Below are 21075 nucleotides of genomic sequence, written 5' to 3' on the forward strand. Positions count from 1 at the left end.
CGGACATCAAAAGCATTAAAAACTACAAGTATAAGATAAAGGAATAAATAAGATAAAAAGGGGATAGAAGATTGTGTTAAAAAGTATAAGAAATCCAGAGAGAATCACACCCAGTCAGGGTGGGAAAGCTGTAGGAGCAGGTGGGTTTTGAGATGGGAATTAAAAATAGTCAATGTGCCAGTTCAGTCAGGCTTTGAATGAATGAACACACACCATGCAGAAAAATAAAAAATAAATCATATTTAATTATTTTCCCGCTCAATCCCAGGATAAATTATGGCATTAAACACTTTAAATGAATAAAATATGTAAAAATCTGTATTCAACCGCGTGACAACATTAAAATAAACAGGTAATAGATTTGTGATTGATAATCCAAACATTTCTGCTTTTCAAATGACTTTTTTTTTTATCAAAAAACAAAAAGCAATTGCATCTTGTATTATTTCCGTTATTACTCTTAATCCATTCAAATACTGTTTACCTATTTTTTTTTAACTTTATTTGCATTTAACACTTATTTTGAAAAGCTCCCTGTACACGTCATCAACAATCGACAGACGTAGTTCGCAGCTTCTAGTGTCTTGATGGGAACCGGTAATATTTGAAGGCTGCCTTTATTAATTGTGTCGTATTAGCGGTGATGTTGCGTTACGTTTACAAAGGTTTTATTACACAAAGTTTTACATTAGCAGCGACGCATAAACAAGGCTAATACGTTGATAATGCTGGAGCTAAGCTAGTTTGGCTAGCCTCAGCCTCATTTGTTTACATTAGTGTCACCAGCTGAAACCTGTCATTCTGCCTCTGCTCCGGGTCTGATAACAAAGGTCAGTGCTGAAACAGATTTATGTCGGAATATTATCACCAAGAAAGTTCATAATTAACCTGTAATACGGTGCGTTTGTTGTAGAAAGTTGTAAACCTCCTTTCTTCTTCCTCCTCTTCTTCTTCTTCTTCTTTACACTTAAAATATTCTACCATGAAAAACACGTCGTTCAGGAAACGTCTGTTTAAATCGGAGACACAGTAAAGAATGACATAAAATATCCAAACCGCACATTTCCTTGTTAGACAGGTGCAAACTGTTCACTAAAGACAGTTTTTGTGTCTTTTCTTTAAGGCAATAAATAAATAAATAAATAACTTGCAGTGGACTTGATTTTTAAGTTGAACAAGATGTGCATGATGTTTTCAATGCATCGCCGTTTAAATTTGGTGCAGCCATAGTGTATCAGAACATGAGTGGGTAGATACTCCAACAGCAGGCTGTTATATGGCGTGTAATGAAAACCCGCCACTGTGCTACATGCAGGTATACATTGATCAGGCATAACATTATGACCACCCTCCTAATACTGTGTAGGTCTCCCTTGTGCTTCTAAAACAGTGGTTTAAATGTCATTTAGTTGTTATTTACATAATGTTATGGCTGATCGGTATATGGTGAATGGACACTGGGGTATCTGTCTGTTTTCTTAATGCAGGTTCGTAATATAACATCCGTCTGATTTTGTCTTTTGTTCTCCAGACGTCCTCTAGAATGACGGCGGTGAAATAGGAGGAGGGATGAGTGACTTCGGGCCGGCTGAGCTGCTCGCGGGCCTCTGTCACACGGACGAGGAGAATCCTCTCCCTCTGTGGCAGAATGGGAACATCAGCCCCTGTTTCAACCAGCTCCTCCTCGGAGCCCTGCCTCACGCTGGGATGGCGGTTTTCAGCGCCTGCTACCTCGGCATGGCGAGGTAGGTCACGCTTAAAAAAAAATTTTCTCATTCACGGCTCGGTCTGCTCGCTGCTTATGAGATGGTACACCGTCCACATTTCCAGTTTTGTGACGTTGCAGCTTGTTATTAGAGAACAAAACACTGGAAATCTGGAAATTTGAAAAAAGTTATTCAGTTGATAAATAATTATTTCCCTTGTGTCTCAAACTTCATCTGCTTTAGACCAAATGCGTATGTGTAATTAGAAAGATTAGACGGCTCCTGTGTCAAACTGAAGTGGCTACATATGAGAAAAGCATATTTTGATTATTATATTTCCGTAACCCAGACTCAGCTTCCTCCAGACGTCTCCTCCATGTGGCTGGACGCTCAGGCTGGTGTCAGCTGTGCTGGCTGTGGTGCTCTCCACTGTTGACCTCATCCTGGTGAGTGTCCTCCATCTTGGGGACATGTACCTGGACATCCTAGCTAACAGCTGTGCGGTCCTGGCCTGGCTGGTCCACCTCAGCGCCATAGCTGTTCTCCAGAAGACCGCTTACAGGAGGACCAGAGGACCTCTCCTGCTGCTTTTCCTCGTCCTTCTCTTAATCCCCAACCTGGTCGTCACCTTGATGATTTACTGTGAAAACAAGGAATATTTAAACCTTACAGAGCCCCTTAAATTTGCACGATTTATACTTGCCTCAGCGCGGACGCTCCCTGTCCTAGTTTACCTCCTGGCTTTTGTTTTTCCCTGCATCAGCGATGATGGTTACACGTTGTATGTCAACGCTGTGGATGGATCGCCGCTCATCCAAGAGGCCGTCCACCCGGACACAGGGGAGATGGTGGCTGAGGACGGGAGTAGCTGCTTCTCTAGACTCTTCTACCTGTGGTTGAACCCTCTCCTCAGGCGAGGGCAGCGAGGGGAGCTGGACAGACCGGCCGACGTGTACCACCTACCCCGGAAACTCAGGACTACTGTGATCTGTCGACACTTCCACCAGTGCTGGGAAGCCTGTCGACGAGGGGCGGTGGTCAGCGACTGTCAGGATCAGTGGCCTCGGCCGGTCAGCAGGAACCTTGTGAATGGTTCCTGGAGTTCACACTACCAGGAGGGACCTCTGGAGCTGGAGAGGGACGTAGGTCTGCTGCGGGTGTTGCACAAAGCGTTTGGGCTGCGTTACTACATGCTAGGTGTGCTCAAGGTGACGATCAACGTGTCCAGCTTTGCCGGTCCCCTTCTCCTCAGCGGTCTTGTGAACTTCATGGAGGACAAGGACGCCCCGGTCAGCAGGGGTCTGTGGTTTGCCTTTGGCCTCTTTGCCACGACCCTTGTTGCTTCTGTCCTCCGAAACATCTTCGAAATCTCCAAGGTGGCGCTGTCGGCACGCTCTGCCCTTGTGTCGGCCATCTACGGCAAAGCCCTGCGGGTCAGCGGCTGCAGCCTGGCTGGCTTCACGCTGGGGGAGGTGGTGAACCTGATGAGCACCGACACCGACCGCGTCGTCAACTTCTTCAACAGCTTCCACGAGCTGTGGAGCCTGCCCTTCAGGTTTTCCATCACCCTCTACTTGCTGTACCTGCAGGTGGGCGTCGCGTTCCTCGGAGGATTGGTCGTGGCTCTGGTGCTCGTGCCGTTCAACAAGTTTGTTGCGTCGCGCATCCTCGCCAACAACAAAGACATGCTGAGGTTTAAAGATGACCGCGTGAAGGTGAGACCGGATTCCTCCTTCTCTTCCCTGCAAATGCTGTGGTAGAAAAAAAGAGTAACAGTCAGTACGTTTACGTGCATGTGAAAAAAACAAATTATTGCCTTAATCCGACTTAAACCGGACAAGTTCGTTTAAATACGTCTAAATACGTTACTCCGACTAAAATTGGAGTTCTCCTTATCCAATTAAGGCAATCAGATAATTGCCGGTCTGCTACATGAATGACTCTTGTTTGTTATGTGATGTAATATATTAACCCACTGTAAAGACACATATCGCCACCTAGTGTGGAGGAGGAGGACATGTGCAGGTTATTCGATTTTCTTTGTTGCATGTAAACTGGGACAAGAACTGTAGTCAGAAAGTCAAATTTTGAGCATTAAATTGTGCATGTAAACGCGCTGAGTATTGCAGCCATTATAGTATTGTGTCTGGAAAACACAGCTTTATTGGGATTCAGGTTTTTCTTCTCTTCTTCCAGTTAATGACAGAGATCCTCTTTGGGATTCGCGTCATCAAGTTCTACAACTGGGAGCCTCATTTCACCCAGAGGGTGGCTGACTGTCGGAAACAGGAACTGTCACACCTCAGGGCCATCAAGTACCTGGACGCCTTGTGCGTGTACACCTGGGCGGCTCTGCCTGTGGTCATCTCCATCCTCACCTTTGTCACGTATGTGCTGCTCGGACACCAGTTGACTGCAGCCAAGGTCCGTACTCCGAACATCAAATACTAAATTTATTAAACTCTTAGCGTCAGAGTTAAGACAACTGCTATTAAATGTGACATTAAACGTGTAAAACTGATCCCTCAAAGTTGGATCATCTCCTGTGAACTAACAAACATACATTTAAATATGGAAAATGCAGATGTGTGCTCCATGTGATGCCCTCCACCCTTTACAGGTGTTCACCACTCTGGCCCTGGTGGGAATGTTGATCATCCCACTCAATGCATTTCCCTGGGTCCTCAATGGCATCTTGGAGGCCAAAGTGTCTCTGGAGAGAATCCAGCGCTTCTTCAAACTGACCAACCAGGACCTGCAGGCGTACTACGCTCTGGGTAGGCCGCTGCTTGGTTGTTGTATGCTGGTGTGTGTCTGTTTTTGTGTTTAATTAGTGGCAAAAAAACAGGTCAAAGTACACATTTAATCTCATTTGTTCAGTTATATTTAGAACTACTGATAACAGCACTCATGTATTTTAGTTTTAAATGTTTTATATATAGATATATGTTACTGTGTCACAGAAAATTCATCGAGAAGAAAGTAGTAAATATAATTTTTGCCCCCCAAAACACCCACATTATTTAGAGTAAAAACTACCCCTGGTCTGTCGTTCAAAAGTCCAATTCAAATGTGAATTAATAATGTAAAATCTGGTGAGTAACTGTGCAAAAGTAGATGATAAAAAGGTGAATCTGAACAATTTTAGAGATGTTTTAGCCCATTTATGTCCAGGTGGAATCATAAATGATGCCTTTTTGTCACATTAAGGCACAATATGTGCCATTTGTCCTTTCTCAGGTACCACTCTGAAAAACTAATTTAGTTTCACTGATATGTCACTAAATACAAATACTCATTTTAAAAATTCACCTAGACCGTGTGTAAAAGGAGACCTTCAGTGAAATTCAACAACCAGTTGGTCAATTTTAATGATTCTAGAGAATCAAACGCCAAATTTACCGTGGCAACCACCAATGACGATCCAGAGTGAAATAAACTGAAAGTTCGAATATGGTCAGTGACTCTACACTCCAAACTAGAAATGTTTTTGAACCTGGAATGTAACTTTTAATTACAAAACAGCAAAAGTAAAACATACATTATGATTTTGCGAATGTTATTTTTGCAGCTCTTTGGCTTCTAGCTCTCTGAGTTTTAGTCGCACAGTGAAGAGACAGACATTGTTGTTATCAGCAGGATTGTGTGGCTATCTTGAAGTGTTGAGGTTAGTAGAAGCCTTAAATGAGACATTTATCATTTTTGGTGTATTACATGTTCAGAATGGTGCATTCTATCATTTATTTATATCGTCTATAACACACATATCTCACTCATCTCACTTGCTCAGGTCGAACTAAGGATGTTAGCCTTGACTTAGCCATAGAAAACAAAATGAAACTTCTGTATCTTCACTTTCTGTGACATCCAAATGTTTCCACAGTGTCTCCTGAAGACAGTCAGACGTCAGTCCTGTTGAACCAGGGGACATTTTCCTGGGAGGCGCCCAACACTAATGAACCGAATAGAGAGGGACGAACTGAGACTGGTGCTGGGAAAGGAAGTCTACAACTGCACAGTCTCAACCTACATGTAGCTAAGGTACACGTACATTTGTTGAAACATACTCTTGAATTAATTTACTGCCCTTGTGCTCTTTAGTTCTTCATTTATTTAGTTCTTTATATAATCAAGAAGATTATATATATATTTTTTTATCAATTTAATCATCCATCCAGTGAGTGTGAGTGACACTCACGGTCTCTGAGAGTAACTTATTTAGTATATTCTCTAAAATATGCGTTTTCCTCGTCCATTCTGCCTAGAACAGTCCATTGAAATACGCTAACCGGCGTTAACCAGGCTATAGTGTTTGAGATGTTTTGCCTCCAGTTAAGCCCCGCCCCTCAAGAAAGGTCACATTGTTTACAAACAGTGAAGGGATCTATACGCCCTGGGTCGCTTTGAAGTTCTCTCCTGTACTCGTTCGGGTTCTGCCTCGTTCATTCATAAAAAGAAATGATCACCTGAAAGGGAAAAAGCAGCGTAAGTCATATCTCGTCATTAGTAATGAGAGCCTTTTAAAATATTCTGTCCTTGTAGCTGTTAGATGAAAGTATTTAGTATGAGTACACGGGTGTGATTCTGTCATTAAATATCAGCTGAGAAGAGGACTGAGAATCTTCACATATTTCTAACTGGTTGGTTCAGAGTTTGAATTCAAGATTTAACTAATGGATTAAAGTCCAGGATAGAACAATTTTATTGTAGAAACCGTGAGTTCACATTTGAATTGAGCATTAAACAATAATATTTTATTTTTCTTTGTCATCTGAAAATATATTTTCAACGTTGAAGCTTTCCACCACTTTGGAGGAGATCGGAGTAGTAATGGTGTGTGTGTGTGTGTGTGTGTGTGTGTGTGTGTGTGTGTGTGTTGTGGTGTGTGTGTGTGTGTGTGTGTGTGTGTGTGTGTGTGTGTGTGTGTGTGTGTGTGTGTGATTGATTCAGGGCTCTCTGGTGGTTGTGGTGGGGAAGGTCGGCTGTGGGAAGAGTTCCTTACTGGCTGCTATAACCGGAGAACTCAACAGGTACGTTGCTTTTTTTTAAAAAAGTTTACTCAAGTTATTCAGACTGTACTAAATTTAAATATATATATCTATATATATATATATATATTAGTCTGTACTAGTGATGTGCGGATCGATAATGAAATACTATCGTATTGTACGATACCAGGTCTTTATGCGCTAAAATCGATTCTCAAATCAAAATATCGATACTTTTGATCCTTTTTCAGTGAAAATTAACTAAACTGAGTCGTGGCAACACAACAAACCTTGTGAAACACCTCAGGTTAAACCACAACACAGAATGTGAGGTATTTATGATGAGGTGGACAGAAGAGGAGAGAACAGAGTCACAATTAAGAAAAAAATTAATTTTTATAGTACTTCTTAATAATTAAACAAAATGTTTTATTTCAAAGGTCTTATCATTTTACTTAGTATTTTTTTGCGAAAAACATATTTTGTTTGTTTTTGTTTTATATACTATAGTACAGTAAAGTATGGTGTAGTATAGTATAGTATAGTATGTAGATACTACATAAAAACTGTATAGATCTAAATAAAAACAGAATAGATGTAAATAAAAACAATATAGACAAGAATAAAAGGTAAATAAATTGGAACTGAAGAACTGAAGTTTGTGCAATTCACACAGCTTTTAGGTTTACCAGACACATAAAGGTATCGGTATCAGATCGGTATCAGCCTGAATTTTACTCAGTATCGGAAAGGAAATCGTTTTTATGGTAAAATCACTAGTCTGCACTGCTTTCTGTCCTCGTGTCCCTGCAGGCTGAGTGGGGTCCTCTACGTCGCGGACAGGGCGGCCGGCTTCGGTCTGGCCTCTCAGGATCCCTGGATCCAGCACGCATCAGTACGGGACAACATCCTGTTTGGCAAAGACTACGACGCCGCCTTCTACCAGGCCGTGATCGAGGCGTGTGCGCTCTCGGATGATCTCAACGTACGACCACAGCTCCCTCTGAATTTATCCTCTCTGTGTGGAAACAGCAGCTGGAGGTCCAGGCAAATCTCTGTGGAGAGAGTTGGATCAGTTTACAACGAACTGGCTCTTTTCTTTTCTCCGTGTCGGTTGAAAGACGCCCTATAAATAAATCATAATATCATGATTTATTTATTTTTAAGAACTGAGTCCGGTTTCACAACGTTCGGGCAGAGATTTATAATACTTGGTTGTTCTTAGAACAAATCTTTCCAGTGCATCATCATCAGATCAACGTTACCCTCAGAACTCATCCACCGTTCCCGGAGGATGCGTCCTTACTAATACGGACAGACTTCCTATCGAGCTTTGAAGCTGATAAATACAAAACCTTTTTTGAAACTTTAGAGAGTTCTCACTGCTTTAAAAGTATTTGAATGAAAGCTTTATTTCAAACATATAATAGAAAACAAAAATCATCATAAAGGAGTAGGAAGAAGCCTCATTTAATATTTAATCCTACCCCCTTCTCCATTTAATTTACTTCCTGTGTGTGTGTTTCTTCCCTGTTTATTAGTTGTGGTCGGTTTGATAATTAACTAGTTTTTCCGTATTTCTCTTTTCTGTGAGTGCAGATTTTACCAAATGGCGACAAGACGGAGGTGGGGGAGAACGGCGTGACTCTGAGTGGAGGACAGAAGGCCCGGCTGGCCCTCGCCAGAGCTGTTTACATGGTCAGTGATCTCAACGTCAGACATGATTCAGTCAGTCAATAAAACTTCATTTACACAGCACCTTTCAGAACAAGGTAATGCACTAATGCACACTGGCTAAGCTAAAATAATAGAATAAATTAAAATAATACAAGATAAATATCAAAATCAAATAAATATCAAAATAAATAAATATAGAAAAACTATTAATGAAATATTAAAACAAAGTAAGACATAAGAACATAGAAAATAGAATGAAATAAATGCATAAAAAATATAAATAAATATAAAAATACAGAATAAAACACAGACTCACTCAAAATTAAGATAGCAAAAAAGCAAATTAGATAAAAAAAAACAAGTAAATAAAAATGGGAGAATATAAAAATATGAAATAGAACAAAATAACTAAGACTATGACAGATTAAAGAGATGTGTTTCAGAGCGTAGCTGCTGAGAGCAGCATCTCCAAATGTTTTTTTGTTTTACTCTGTGGAACAATTAAAAGAGAGCAGCCAGAGGATCTGAGAGGCCTTTAGTGGTTCTTACAATAAAAAAACATCTCTGAGATCTAATCGGCTGCAAGTCCACAGAGCGCTTTAAAAACTAATAACAGAACTTTAAAATCAGTATGAAAACTAACAGGCAGATTTTAAAGTAATGTCTGAGTGACGACTCAGAACAGAATTTTGAATCAGTTGCAGCTTGTTACTCGTGTTGTTGTGTTGACCAGAAAGGAGAAGCGTGGCAGTAGATTTAAAACGAGCCCTTACGCAGCGACCGCATTTAGACCTGCTGCCCGTCCTCACCCCCTCCAGGACAAAGACGTCTACCTCCTGGACGACCCGCTGGCGGCGGTCGACACGGACGTGGCCGAACACCTCATGAAGAAGTGCGTCATGCAGCTCCTCGCGGGAAAGACCAGAATCCTCTGCACGCACCGCATCGAGTTTGTGGACAAGGCTGACGTGGTGGTCCTCATGGACAACGGGACCATCGTCAGGACAGGTGGGAGCAAAAAGACAAACACGTCTTCAACAAGAAAGGTTTAGAATTATGTTAATTCAGAGAGATGTGCAGGAGTAACATGCTGTGCATCAACAGAAGATGTTGCAAAGTTGTTTATATTCCTCTCATTTGTTTAGTTGGTCTTACTGAAGCGCCTGCCGGCTGTAACCAAACCTCCATAAACCTTAAAGCTCAAACCTTTACATCTGTCTTCTCCCCTCGTGTCAAACAGGAACTCCTGCAGAAATCCTTCCTCTGGTGGAGGCAGTGCCCAAACAACGGAAGAACGACCGGAACACCAAAGAGAAAGGTGCATTTCACATCAACCCACTTCATCCTCTGTCATTCACTTTAGTTTCCTTCTCGAGCGCAACATCCACACACGAGCCATTTCTGGTGAAATGCTTGTTTTTTAAGATCCTTTCTCAAGTTATTTATAATATTCATGGGTTTCATTAAGTATTTTGAGCCTCCACCACTTCAGCCTTTCATTAACTGTATTAGTTAGTCAATTATCACAACTTAATACAGCCTGTAAATACTTTATGTAGCTTTTAATATATTCACTAACACCCCCTCTTATATCAGCCTGTAGTTACTTGTCCTTTATTAAAGATTTCCTCATGTGCAGAAGACGAATCTTTGTTTATTCCGCGTCTTTTCCCTTCATTAAAGGTCAAGAGTTGAAATATCTCAACGTCAGTATCAACAAGATGCGTCAGCACGATGTTTCTAAATGCATTTATTCAGTGGACGAAGCAGAAACTAGCAAATGTTTGTTCAGTAGCTCCGTGCAGTCAGAACGAGATTTAGTGATTGTTTCACTGTGGCGCCATCTTCAGGCAAAAATGGATGGATGGACGGATGGATGGATGGATGCCATATATAAAATATAACAGAATATAAAAATTAAAACAAAACATGAAAACAAAAGTCAGTATGAACAACGTTTACAGGAATGATTAAATAAAATAAAATAACATTAAAAATGAAATTGCAGTGAAATTAAGTGAATTCACAACCTGCTGGAAAAATTACAAAGTTCAGTTTAAAGGAACTCATCAGCTTTGGATAAAACCCGTGTGAGAGACTTTGGAGCAGCGACACGTCTTCGTTCTCCTTTGAGACGTTTTGCCTCCGGCTAAGCCCCGCCCCCTCTGTGAAGGGGTCCGTCCTTTAAAGTGTCTAAATAAATAATCTGGTGACCAGACGGCGTGGAGCAGGATGAGGAGGAGCCGGGTCCACCCTCTGACCTGTGCGTGGGCGGCGACGCTGACCCGCTGGGGGCGGAGCAGAAGCAGGTGGGCGGCCTCGCGTGGAGAGTCTACAAAACCTACTGGTCGGCCGTGGGCGGACTGTTGGCCACCTGCATCCTGATGTCTCTGCTTCTCATGCAAGGTTTGAAAACGACCTCTCGGCTTTTCAGTTTGGTCCGTGCAAGTGTAAACTTGCATTGAAATCTGAAAGTTAGAGTTAATTTCTTTGGTCTGTAAGAGACGTGTTCAATGCAATATCTATGGCGGCTTTGAAAAAGTCATTTTTGATTTTTAGGGCCCTTTAATAACTTTATTTATATTTGAGAATCCCAGATTTTATTCAAAACTGCTGCTATTGTGTTTTTTTGTGTGTGTGTGTGTGTTTTTGTGCGTGGTTTAGCCTCTAGGAACGTGTCCGACTGGTGGCTTTCCCACTGGATCTCGGAGCTGAAAAACACCAACGCCTCCACCGGGACTAACGGGTCTTCAGCTGCTCTCACGTCTCCTCACCTGCTGCTCTTCTCACCTGGAGGCCTCGTGTAAGTAAATGAGAGACTGATTGAACTAACTAAAATATACACCAGTTTGAATACATCGATCAGCCACAACATTATGACCACCGACAGTGGAGGTAAATAGCATTTAAATCATCTCGTGACAATGTCAGTGTCCTGTTGGGAAACCTTTGGACCTGGCATTCATCCGTAGACATGTAGCACCCACCAAGACCAGACCAGACCAGACACCCACCCCCACCCCCCCACCCCATATTATCCCCCGCAGGATGCAGCCTGACACACACACACACACAAAAATGCTTTCGAAACAACTAAAAAAAACACAAAGAACATCACAAGGTGTTGACCTGGCCTCAAAATTCACTAGATCCCAAACAGATGAAGTATTTATGTGATGATCCTCAGAGCCCCCACCCCACTAACACACTAACAACATCACCAGACACCACAGGACACCCTCAGAAGACCCAGGTCCATTCAGATCAAGTCAAACTTTATTTATATAACACTTTTCTTAAAAAAAAGTAACCCAAAGTGCTTCACACAAATAAAAACATCACAACAAGAAACAAAATCAAAGAACCCCGACCCCACACATGAAGCCCATGTGAAGTGCAAAACGATGCAGTTCACTCAGTGGCCACTAGAGGCTCCAAAAAGCCCAAATTTACACCATTATTTTTACAGTTTACAGCCTTTGAATTTTTTACTAACTCATTCGTTTATTTTTTTATTTAAAGTTCTGCATAATTAAGGGCGTTCCCGCTTTGAGTTAGCCTGAGCTAACAGGTAGCAGAGAGTTGGGCGGGCGGGTCTCAACGTCTGACACAACCCACCGCGTCCATATTTGGAATATCCGCGGGCTTCATTTTCTACAGACCACAATGTCCATTCTCTGATGACTCACAAGGGAGACCTACACAATATCAGGTCATAATGTTATGCCTGATCGATGTATATTATGATATAATATTTTACTATTAGATATAATAACTATTTAAATTTAAATTTCATGACTAATGTCACAGGATGTGGTTTCAAAACCTCTTAAATTAAAGAGATTCCACCCAGAGTATTTATCAGTCAGTATAATATCATTACAACCATCATCCACTATCTGGTAAAGTTTGGAAACAGTTTATTACTGAAGTAGTAAAACATTCCTCCCACCCAGGTCTCCTCCACCCTCGGAGCAAACCCTCCCCTCCAGCGACGTGAACTCCAGCGTCAGGTTCTATCTGAGCGTCTACGGCTCCATCGCCGCGGCCAACACCGTCTTCACCGCCCTGCGAGCCTTCCTCTTCGCCTACGGAGTCGTCTGCGCCGCCTCCGCCATCCACAACAGGCTTCTGGACCGGGTCCTGAAGGTGAGTCATCCACCTGGCGTCAGCAGCATCGCTCCAAGTAGTAGTAAAGTTAGAGGATCATAACAGAGCTCCACCAAGGCTCTGTGGATCATTTACCCTCAGATTTTTCATTTCTTCCTAACAAATGACACAAAACGTAAGCGGATGTCCTGAAATCAAACAAATAACCAGAGGAAATATAAGAAGCTGAAATATTCTTTTCATATTATTTAGGAAAAGTAGGTGAAGTGTGAAAAGTAAGCACCTCCAGGAGTTCATTTCCTTTATTTATTAGGATTATTCACAGTTTCTTGTGTGCGTTTAAATTCTCCTGTAATTTTGCAATTTTTCTTATTAAAACAAGAAATACAGATAAAGGTCTCAGTTGTAGTAGGTCATGTAAAGATGCTCAAAAAAATAATTATAAATAAATATAATAAAATTAAGTGAAAGTAAAATAAAATGTATAAATAAATATAATAAAATAAAATTAAAGTGAAATAAATGATATAAATAAATATAATAAAATTAAATTAAAGTGAAATAAATTATATAAATAAATTAAATCAAAGTAAAATAAATTTATCAATAAATATAATTAAATTAAATTAAAGTAAAATAAATTATATAAATAAATTAAAGTAAAATTAATTTATATAAATAAATATAATTAAATTAAAGTGAATTAAATTTTATAAATAAATTAAAGTAAAATAAAATATATAAATAAAAATAATAAAATTAAATTAAAGTGAAATAAATTATATAAATAAATTAAATCAAAGTAAAATAAAATTATATCAATAAATATAATTAAATTAAATTAAAGTGAAATAAATTATTTAAATAAATTAAAGTAAAATTAAATTATATAAATAAATATAATTAAATTAAAGTGAATTAAATTATATAAATAAATTAAATTAAAGTAAAATAAAATATATAAATAAAAATAATAAATAAATAAATTGAAATTAAATTCAAGCCCATTTTATTAATAAAAACAACAGGAATTAATATGTTTTCTTTTGTTCTATTTATGTTTGGAATGATCTAAATCTATTATTTGTTCTGTATATATTTGTTTCAGTCTCCTGTAATTTCACCTGAGAAGTAAAAACAAACCACCGTGTGCAAAGAGACTGATCCAAAAACACATAAAGATTAAATTGAAGGGCTAAAGCTCTAAAGCTGAGACACTTTAAGAGCTGAGGAAGGAGCTGCAGGCTCGGATTACCATGGTCTGTTTGCTCATCCCATTTGATCCCTTGTTAAAAGAGGTGTGGAGCGATTCAGGCGCACCTGTTCCAGAAATAAAAAAAAAGTGTTGCGTGACTCATAGTCGGTGCAGCAGCTTTGATCAGGTCTGTAACAAAACACCAGATTAGGAAATTAAATCACCTCCGACCGGCGTCTTCTCTCACTTTTAGCTCGACGCACGTTCGTGTAAATTAAATGAAAACGTGTCTGAACTAATTTCACGCCAGGCCACCGTGACCTTCTTCGACACCACCCCTCTGGGCCGCATCCTCAACCGCTTCTCCTCGGACCTGTACAGCGTGGACGACAGCCTGCCCTTCGTCCTGAACATCCTGCTGGCCAACGTGTTCGGGCTGCTGGGCATGCTGGTGGTGATGAGCTACGGGCTGCCCTGGGTGCTGGTGCCCCTGGTGCCCCTGGCACTGCTCTACCACCGCACGCAGCACTTCTACAGGCACACGTCCCGGGAGCTGAAGCGCCTCTGCAGCCTCACCCTGTCCCCCGTCTACTCCCACTTCTCCGAGACGCTCACCGGCCTGGGGACCATCCGGGCCAGCGGCTCCTCCGCCAGGTCAGAGACACGAGGCCTGTGGACGAGAAGTGGCCAGAATAAACAAACAAATAGACAAATAAATACATGAATAAATAGGAGCCTTATACACCACCGGTCCAAAGCTCTGCAACATGTACTATTACTAGTACTACAGAGTACTTTCTATGTACTATTACTAATACTACAGAGTACTTTATATGTACTATTACTAATACTACAGAGTACTTTATTTACCCTAACACTAATACTTCTTTATTTGCACTATTAATACAACTACAGTGTATTTTAGTTACCCTATTATTAATACTACAGAGTATTTTATTTGTACTATTACTTATACTACAGAGTACTTTATTTATTTGCTTTACTTGCACTATTACTAAGTACTGTATTTTCACTTATACTACAGAGTACTTTATTTACCCTATTATTAATACTACCTAGTACTTTATATGCACATATACTACAAATTACTGTATTTGCACATATACTACAGAGTACTTTATTTACCTATTATTAATACTACAGAGTACTTTATTTACCTATTATTAATACTACAGAGTACTTTATTTACCTATTATTAATACTACAGAGTACTTCATTTACCCTATTGTTAATACTACCTAGTACTTTATTTGCACTTATACTACAGAGTACTTTATTTACCCTATTGTTAATACTACCTAGTAGTTTATTTGCACATATACTACAGAGTACTTTATTTAGCCTATTATTAATACTACAGAGTACTTCATTTACCCTATTATTAATACTACAGAGTACTTCATTTACCCTATTGTTAATACCACTAAGTACTTTATTTGCTCTTATACTACAGAGTACTTCATTTACCCTATTATTAGTACTACAGAGTACTTCATTTACCCTATTGTTAATACTTAGTACTTTATTGCTTTATATACAGAGTACCATACCTATTGTTAATACCACTTAGTACTTTATTTGCTCTTATACTACAGAGTACTTTATTTAGCCTATTATTAATACTACAGAGTACTTCATTTACCCTATTATTAATACCACCTAGTATTTTATTTGCACATATACTACAGAGTACTTCATTTACCCTATTATTAATACTACAGAGTACTTTATTTACCCTATTATTAATACCACTTATTACTTTATTTGCACATATACTGCAGAGTACTTCATTTACCCTATTATTAATACTACTAGTCTTATATCTATACACAGAGTACTCATTACCATGTTAATACCACCTAGTACTTTATTTGCACATATACTACAGAGTACTTCATTTACCCTATTATTAATACTACAGAGTACTTCATTTACCCTATTATTAATACCACTTAGTACTTTATTTGCTCTTATACTACAGAGTACTTTATTTAGCCTATTATTAATACTACAGAGTACTTCATTTACCCTATTATTAATACCAGCTAGTACTTTATTTGCTCTTATACTACAGAGTGGTTTCTGTGTCATCTGTTGCTTTGTCTGTTTCCTGGTCGCTCAGCCAGCCGGTTGCCCTTGACAACAAGAACTTGAAATGTGTGTTTGTTTTGTTCAGGTTTGAGGAGGAGAGCGCCAGGCGTCTGGAGCAGAACCAGCGCTGCGTGTTCCTCAGCAACGCCGCCATGCAGTGGCTGGACATCCGCCTGCAGCTCATCGGCGTTGCCGTGGTGACGGGCCTCGGGCTGATAGCCGTCATCCAGCACCGCTTTAATTCCGTCGATCCAGGTGAGGCGGCGGCCGTGGCCGTTCCATAGATGGTTAGTTGCATCGCGGTGAGTTTGTGGCTGATGGCGTCTCCCTGGTCAGGTCTGGTGGGTTTGTCCCTGTCCTACGCTCTGTCCATCACCTCGCTGCTCTCCGGCCTCATATTCAGCTTCACGCAGACCGAGATGCAGCTGGTGAGCGTGGAGCGAACCGAGGAGTACTCCACCAGTTTGCCCGTCGAGCCGCAGCATCACAACGCACAGGTGAGGCCAGAGAGAGACGCTGATCCAGAGCCACAACCACAACCCGCACGTCTCTAAACACAATACACGATATACATCATCTAAACCTAGATCTGATATCTAGATATAACTGATACTACAGAGTACTGTATTTACACTTATACCACAAAGTACTTTATTTACACTATAACTAATACTTAAGAGTACTTTATTTACACTTATACTAATACTGCAGAGTACTTTATTTACACCATAACTAATACTACAGAGTACTGTATTTATACTATAAATAATACAACAGAGTACTTTATTTACACTATAACTAATACTGCATAGTACTTTGTTCACACTATTGCTACGTGTTTTATTTACAGTATTACTAATACTATAGAGTACTTCATTTGCGCTTATACTACAAAGTACTTTATTTGCACTATTACTAAAACTACAGAGTACTTCATTTGCACTATTACTAATACTATAGAGTACTTCATTTACACTATAACTAATACTACAGAGTACTTTATTTGCACTATTACTAAAACTACACAGTACTTTATTTGCACTAATACTACAGAGTACTGTATTTACACTAATACTACAGAGTACTTTATTTACACCATAACTAATACTACAGAGTACTTTATTTGCACTATAACTAAAACTACAGAGTATTGTATTTATACTATAACTAATAATACATAGTACTTTATTTACACTTATACTAATCCTACAGAGTACTGTATTTACACTATAACTAATACTACAGAGTACTTTGTTTACACTGTAACTAATACTACAGAGTACTGTATTTACACTATAACTAATACTACACAGTACTTTATTTACACTATAACTAATACTGCATAGTACTTTATTTACACTATAACTGATACTGCATAGTACTTTGTTTACACTGTAACTAATACTACAGAGTATTGTATTTGCACTGTAACTAATGCCACATAGTAATTTATTTACATTACTGCCAGTACTGCATGTATCCCTCTTGTGCTGCTGAATTAGATCACTCTAGTTTTATGTAATACTCAGTGTGTCACGCTGTACTCTGCACCCTGCTAAAACAGCTCAGCCACCATTAATCTCCATACCCACTTTTGTACACACTTAGTCTACTGTCGTATATTTTAATACCGTGCTGAGTCAGCGCCATGAACTTCAGTTTCGTGCGACTTGTGTGTGGCGCTTATAACAACAATGAGAGTAAAACCTGACTGATCCTTCCTGTGACACCAGCTGCCCTCCGCTTGGCCCGAGCACGGCTGGCTGGAGTTTCGTGACGTGGCCCTGACCTACAGGGACGGCCTCCCCAACGCCCTGGACGGCGTGAGCCTGGTGGTCCGGCCCGGGGAGAAAATAGGCATCGTGGGACGCACGGGCTCCGGCAAGTCCACCGTGTTCCTGGCCCTGTTCCGCATGGTGGAGCTCAGCCGGGGCCAGATTCTCCTGGATCAGCTGGACATCAGCGGCGTGGGCCTGACTCAGCTCAGGTGGACGAGGCGCTCTGACCCGAGACGATCACAGTAATAATAATAATAAAAGACGGGGGGTTAAAATAATATGAGGTGTACTCTGCAGGTCCCGGCTCGCCATCATTCCTCAGGACCCTTTTCTGTTCAGCGGCACCGTCAGGGAGAATCTGGACCCCTGCGGGCGACACCCGGACGAGCAGCTGCTGGACGTCCTGGACCAGTGTCACCTGAGCGGGGTGGTCGGCAGGATGGGTGAGAGTTAATTATTACAGCGAGACAACGAGCGTGCGAGGGCACAGTCAATTAAGGGCGACAAGGAACAGGGCGTGTTTGTTTTAGAGGCTCCTGACTCACCGTCGACTCCACCCTGTCCCCTGACACGTGACCAACGACTGACTGTCTGACAGAATGTACACAGATTATATCACCTCATTATCCATTTGATAATCACAGTTAAATTATATGTTTCGCTCCTGTTCCTCACGGCCCAATTAAATAGTTCATGCGTTGTTTCTCACTGTGCTAATTCATGCATCAGCACAAGCCGGTGATGATTATTGCTGCTAAGTGTTTGTTTGTTTGTGTGTGGACGTCAGGTGGTTTGGATGCCGAGGTGGGAGAAAGGGGAAAATCCTTCTCGGCGGGACAGAGGCAGCTTCTGTGTCTGGCCAGAGCTCTGTTGACTCAGGCCAAGGTGAGACCGAAGCCGCTTCACTTCAAGTCATAAAGAAATTAAAAAAAAAAAAAAAAAAAAAGAAAAGAAAGAAATGTATTTATGTGCTATTTCTCTGCGGCGACTCCACCCTTGTTGTTAAAAGTGGAAACTTCAATTCAAAGGAGTTCTTTGTGCATCTCAGTGACGCTTTCACCCTGGAAGTACGGTGGCCAGGAGGTCCAATCCAACATTGCAAAAATGTGAAACACTTTTACAAAGCTTGACACAAATTTACACTTTTGAAGAATTTTTTTCCATATCATTAAATAAAATTATATAACCACAGCACATTTACAAGTCCTGAAACAGATAGAGAGAGACTTTTACAAACGTCACCTTCAACCGGAAAGTGAATGTACCAGGAGCAGCGAATGCGAGTTGTTGTTACTGTTGATGGTGACCATGGTGACCAAAAATAGACGGCGATCGAGTGATGTTTTTTTTCTCGTTTTGTTGGCAAAGTATGAGCCGCTAACCTTAGCGGCTACTAACAAAATAAAAAGTTAGTAGCCGCTAACTAATAGCACTAGTTATGCCACAATAACACTTTATCAATTAATCCTGCAGTAAATGCTCGTTATATCTTTTATTCTGTCAAGTGATCGTTTCAGGTTCAGTCACATCCAGTAATGTTCCTCCCTCCGCCCCGTAGGTGCTGTGTATTGACGAGGCCACGGCCAGCGTGGACCAGAAGACAGACAAACTGCTGCAGCAGACCATCAGAGAGAAGTTTCAGAACAAGACTGTACTCACTATTGCCCACAGGTAAAATAAATATGTGAAAAAGTAGATTGTCAGGGTTACATTATAGGTGGTTTAAGACTCTTTTAGACGGCGTATTAACCTTCGCCCGCCCAGTGAAAGACATTTCTGCTTCTGCACTCGTCAGTCTGGTTTGCTCTGTAAAAACTCCACCCAAACACTAGTGGGCGCTGTGTCTTTTCTACCAGTCGGGTGCATTTTTGTTTCTATTTCCTGCTTCACTTTCAAATATGTCGACTGAAACTTTTGCCGGTTTACATGCAACGGAGAAAATTAAGTAACTGACGGGAACATGTCCTCCTCCTCCTCCACACTAGGTGGCGATATGTGTCTTTTCAGCGGGTTAATACGTCCCATTTTCTGGTTGACCTATTACATCATATGATAAACAGCTGGAGTTGTTCATGTGTCAGACCAGCATTTCAAACAATAACAAGATGGATAGTAGTTCAGCTTTTTTACTCTCGTACGCACTACTTCTGGTGCAAACAAGATGGCGCTATCCCTCAGGTGGTTCTTCTACCGGCTCTGTTTACCTTCTTCTTCTTCTTCTGCGACCGACTTTCTTTTTGTTCTGGAATCAAACACCAGCAGTTGTGAGCATGCACACACGCGTTGTCCGGTTAAAGTTGCATTAAGTCGTATACATGCCAGAAAAAATCTATTTCTAATTGAGTTTTTATCATAGTAGCGTTTTTACATGCACTGTCCAGTTAAAGTCGCATTAAGGCAATAATTTTTTTTTTTCACATGCACGTAAACTTACTGAATGAAATCAAAAACTGCGGTGACGCAGAGCACAAGAGCTGTGGTTGGTCCACTCGGTCGCAGATTCTCTTAAGTATTTCCAGCTGCTTCTTCATCTCTGCAAGTTTCGATTTGATTGTGGTGGATCAATAAATGATCTGAAAACTGAACTGAAACTGAAAACTAACCCGAGCCAGACTGACGAGCGCACAAATATAAATGTCTTGCTCGTCCCTCAGCCTTTACAGTCTGTTGTTCCCTGCAGGATCAACACCATCATGGACTGTGACCGGGTTCTGGTGATGCATGCTGGGAAGGTGGTGGAGTTTGACTCTCCTGCTGTTCTCTGCCAGACCGACGACTCCATCTTCCACAGGCTGGTCGGTGGTCAGGGACAGTGAGGTGGACGAAAGACGCCGGGATCTGACGTTTTCCACTTTATCTCCGCGTTATTTTTGTCTTTTAGTGCCTCACATTCTTTACAGACTGATCACATGGTTGAAGCAGAGAAGCTGTGAGTTCCAGTTGAAGGAAGCAGCTGCTTGGACTCAGAGATGATGCGTCTGTGGCTGATCTGAGTTAAAACGACACTTTAATTAGTTTTTTCCTGTTCAATCGGATTTTGGGGCATATTTGTAGCTTCATAGTGTTTATCCAGGTTTTTTTTTTTTTGGAAAGGATCGACTTAATCTCAGCCACGTCATCATAGAGTCAAAATGTCTTATTCCTTCGTTGCATCACCTCATAGTGAAGCTTTTGCTTTGCTTCTTAATGCTTCATGCAGCTTCTGCAAACAACCCTATGATCTTTTTAATCTCATTGTATTTATTTGTGGTATTTTTTTTTTTTAAAAACAGTGCGGGTTTGTGGGTTTAAGAGCTTCACTGTGATTTTCCCTGCATGCACTGGGGGGGGGGGGGTGACCCAGTTGCGGCTCTTATTCACCACATCTCATTTCCGTCCATGTGCTCAGTTCCTCGTCTCTGGTTCCAAAGCACAAAGAACTATGAATTAAACTAATGTACACGAAGAACATGATGTGAAATCCATGAAATATCCTGAGAGCTGAATTAAATGGAGTTATTCTTTTTGCA

General features: G+C 40.7%; 1 protein-coding gene across 1 annotated transcript; it reads left to right on the forward strand.

The window, feature by feature from the left end:
* Positions 1 to 561: 561 nt before the first annotated feature.
* Positions 562 to 21075, forward strand: abcc10 (ATP-binding cassette, sub-family C (CFTR/MRP), member 10). Its single transcript, XM_047577768.1, has 22 exons — positions 562 to 830; positions 1532 to 1745; positions 2056 to 3421; positions 3903 to 4130; positions 4327 to 4483; positions 5590 to 5747; positions 6657 to 6736; positions 7508 to 7679; positions 8294 to 8392; positions 9190 to 9379; positions 9612 to 9689; positions 10589 to 10777; positions 11036 to 11174; positions 12328 to 12520; positions 13987 to 14330; positions 15874 to 16043; positions 16125 to 16285; positions 17522 to 17775; positions 17864 to 18009; positions 18354 to 18451; positions 19125 to 19237; positions 20247 to 21075. The coding sequence occupies exons 2-22, from the start codon at positions 1570 to 1572 to the stop codon at positions 20380 to 20382; spliced, it is 4647 nt and encodes a 1548-aa protein (XP_047433724.1). The 5' UTR covers positions 562 to 830; positions 1532 to 1569; the 3' UTR covers positions 20383 to 21075.

The sequence above is a fragment of the Mugil cephalus genome, chromosome 2 (genome assembly GCF_022458985.1).
Source record: "Mugil cephalus isolate CIBA_MC_2020 chromosome 2, CIBA_Mcephalus_1.1, whole genome shotgun sequence".
Lineage (NCBI taxonomy): Eukaryota > Metazoa > Chordata > Actinopteri > Mugiliformes > Mugilidae > Mugil > Mugil cephalus.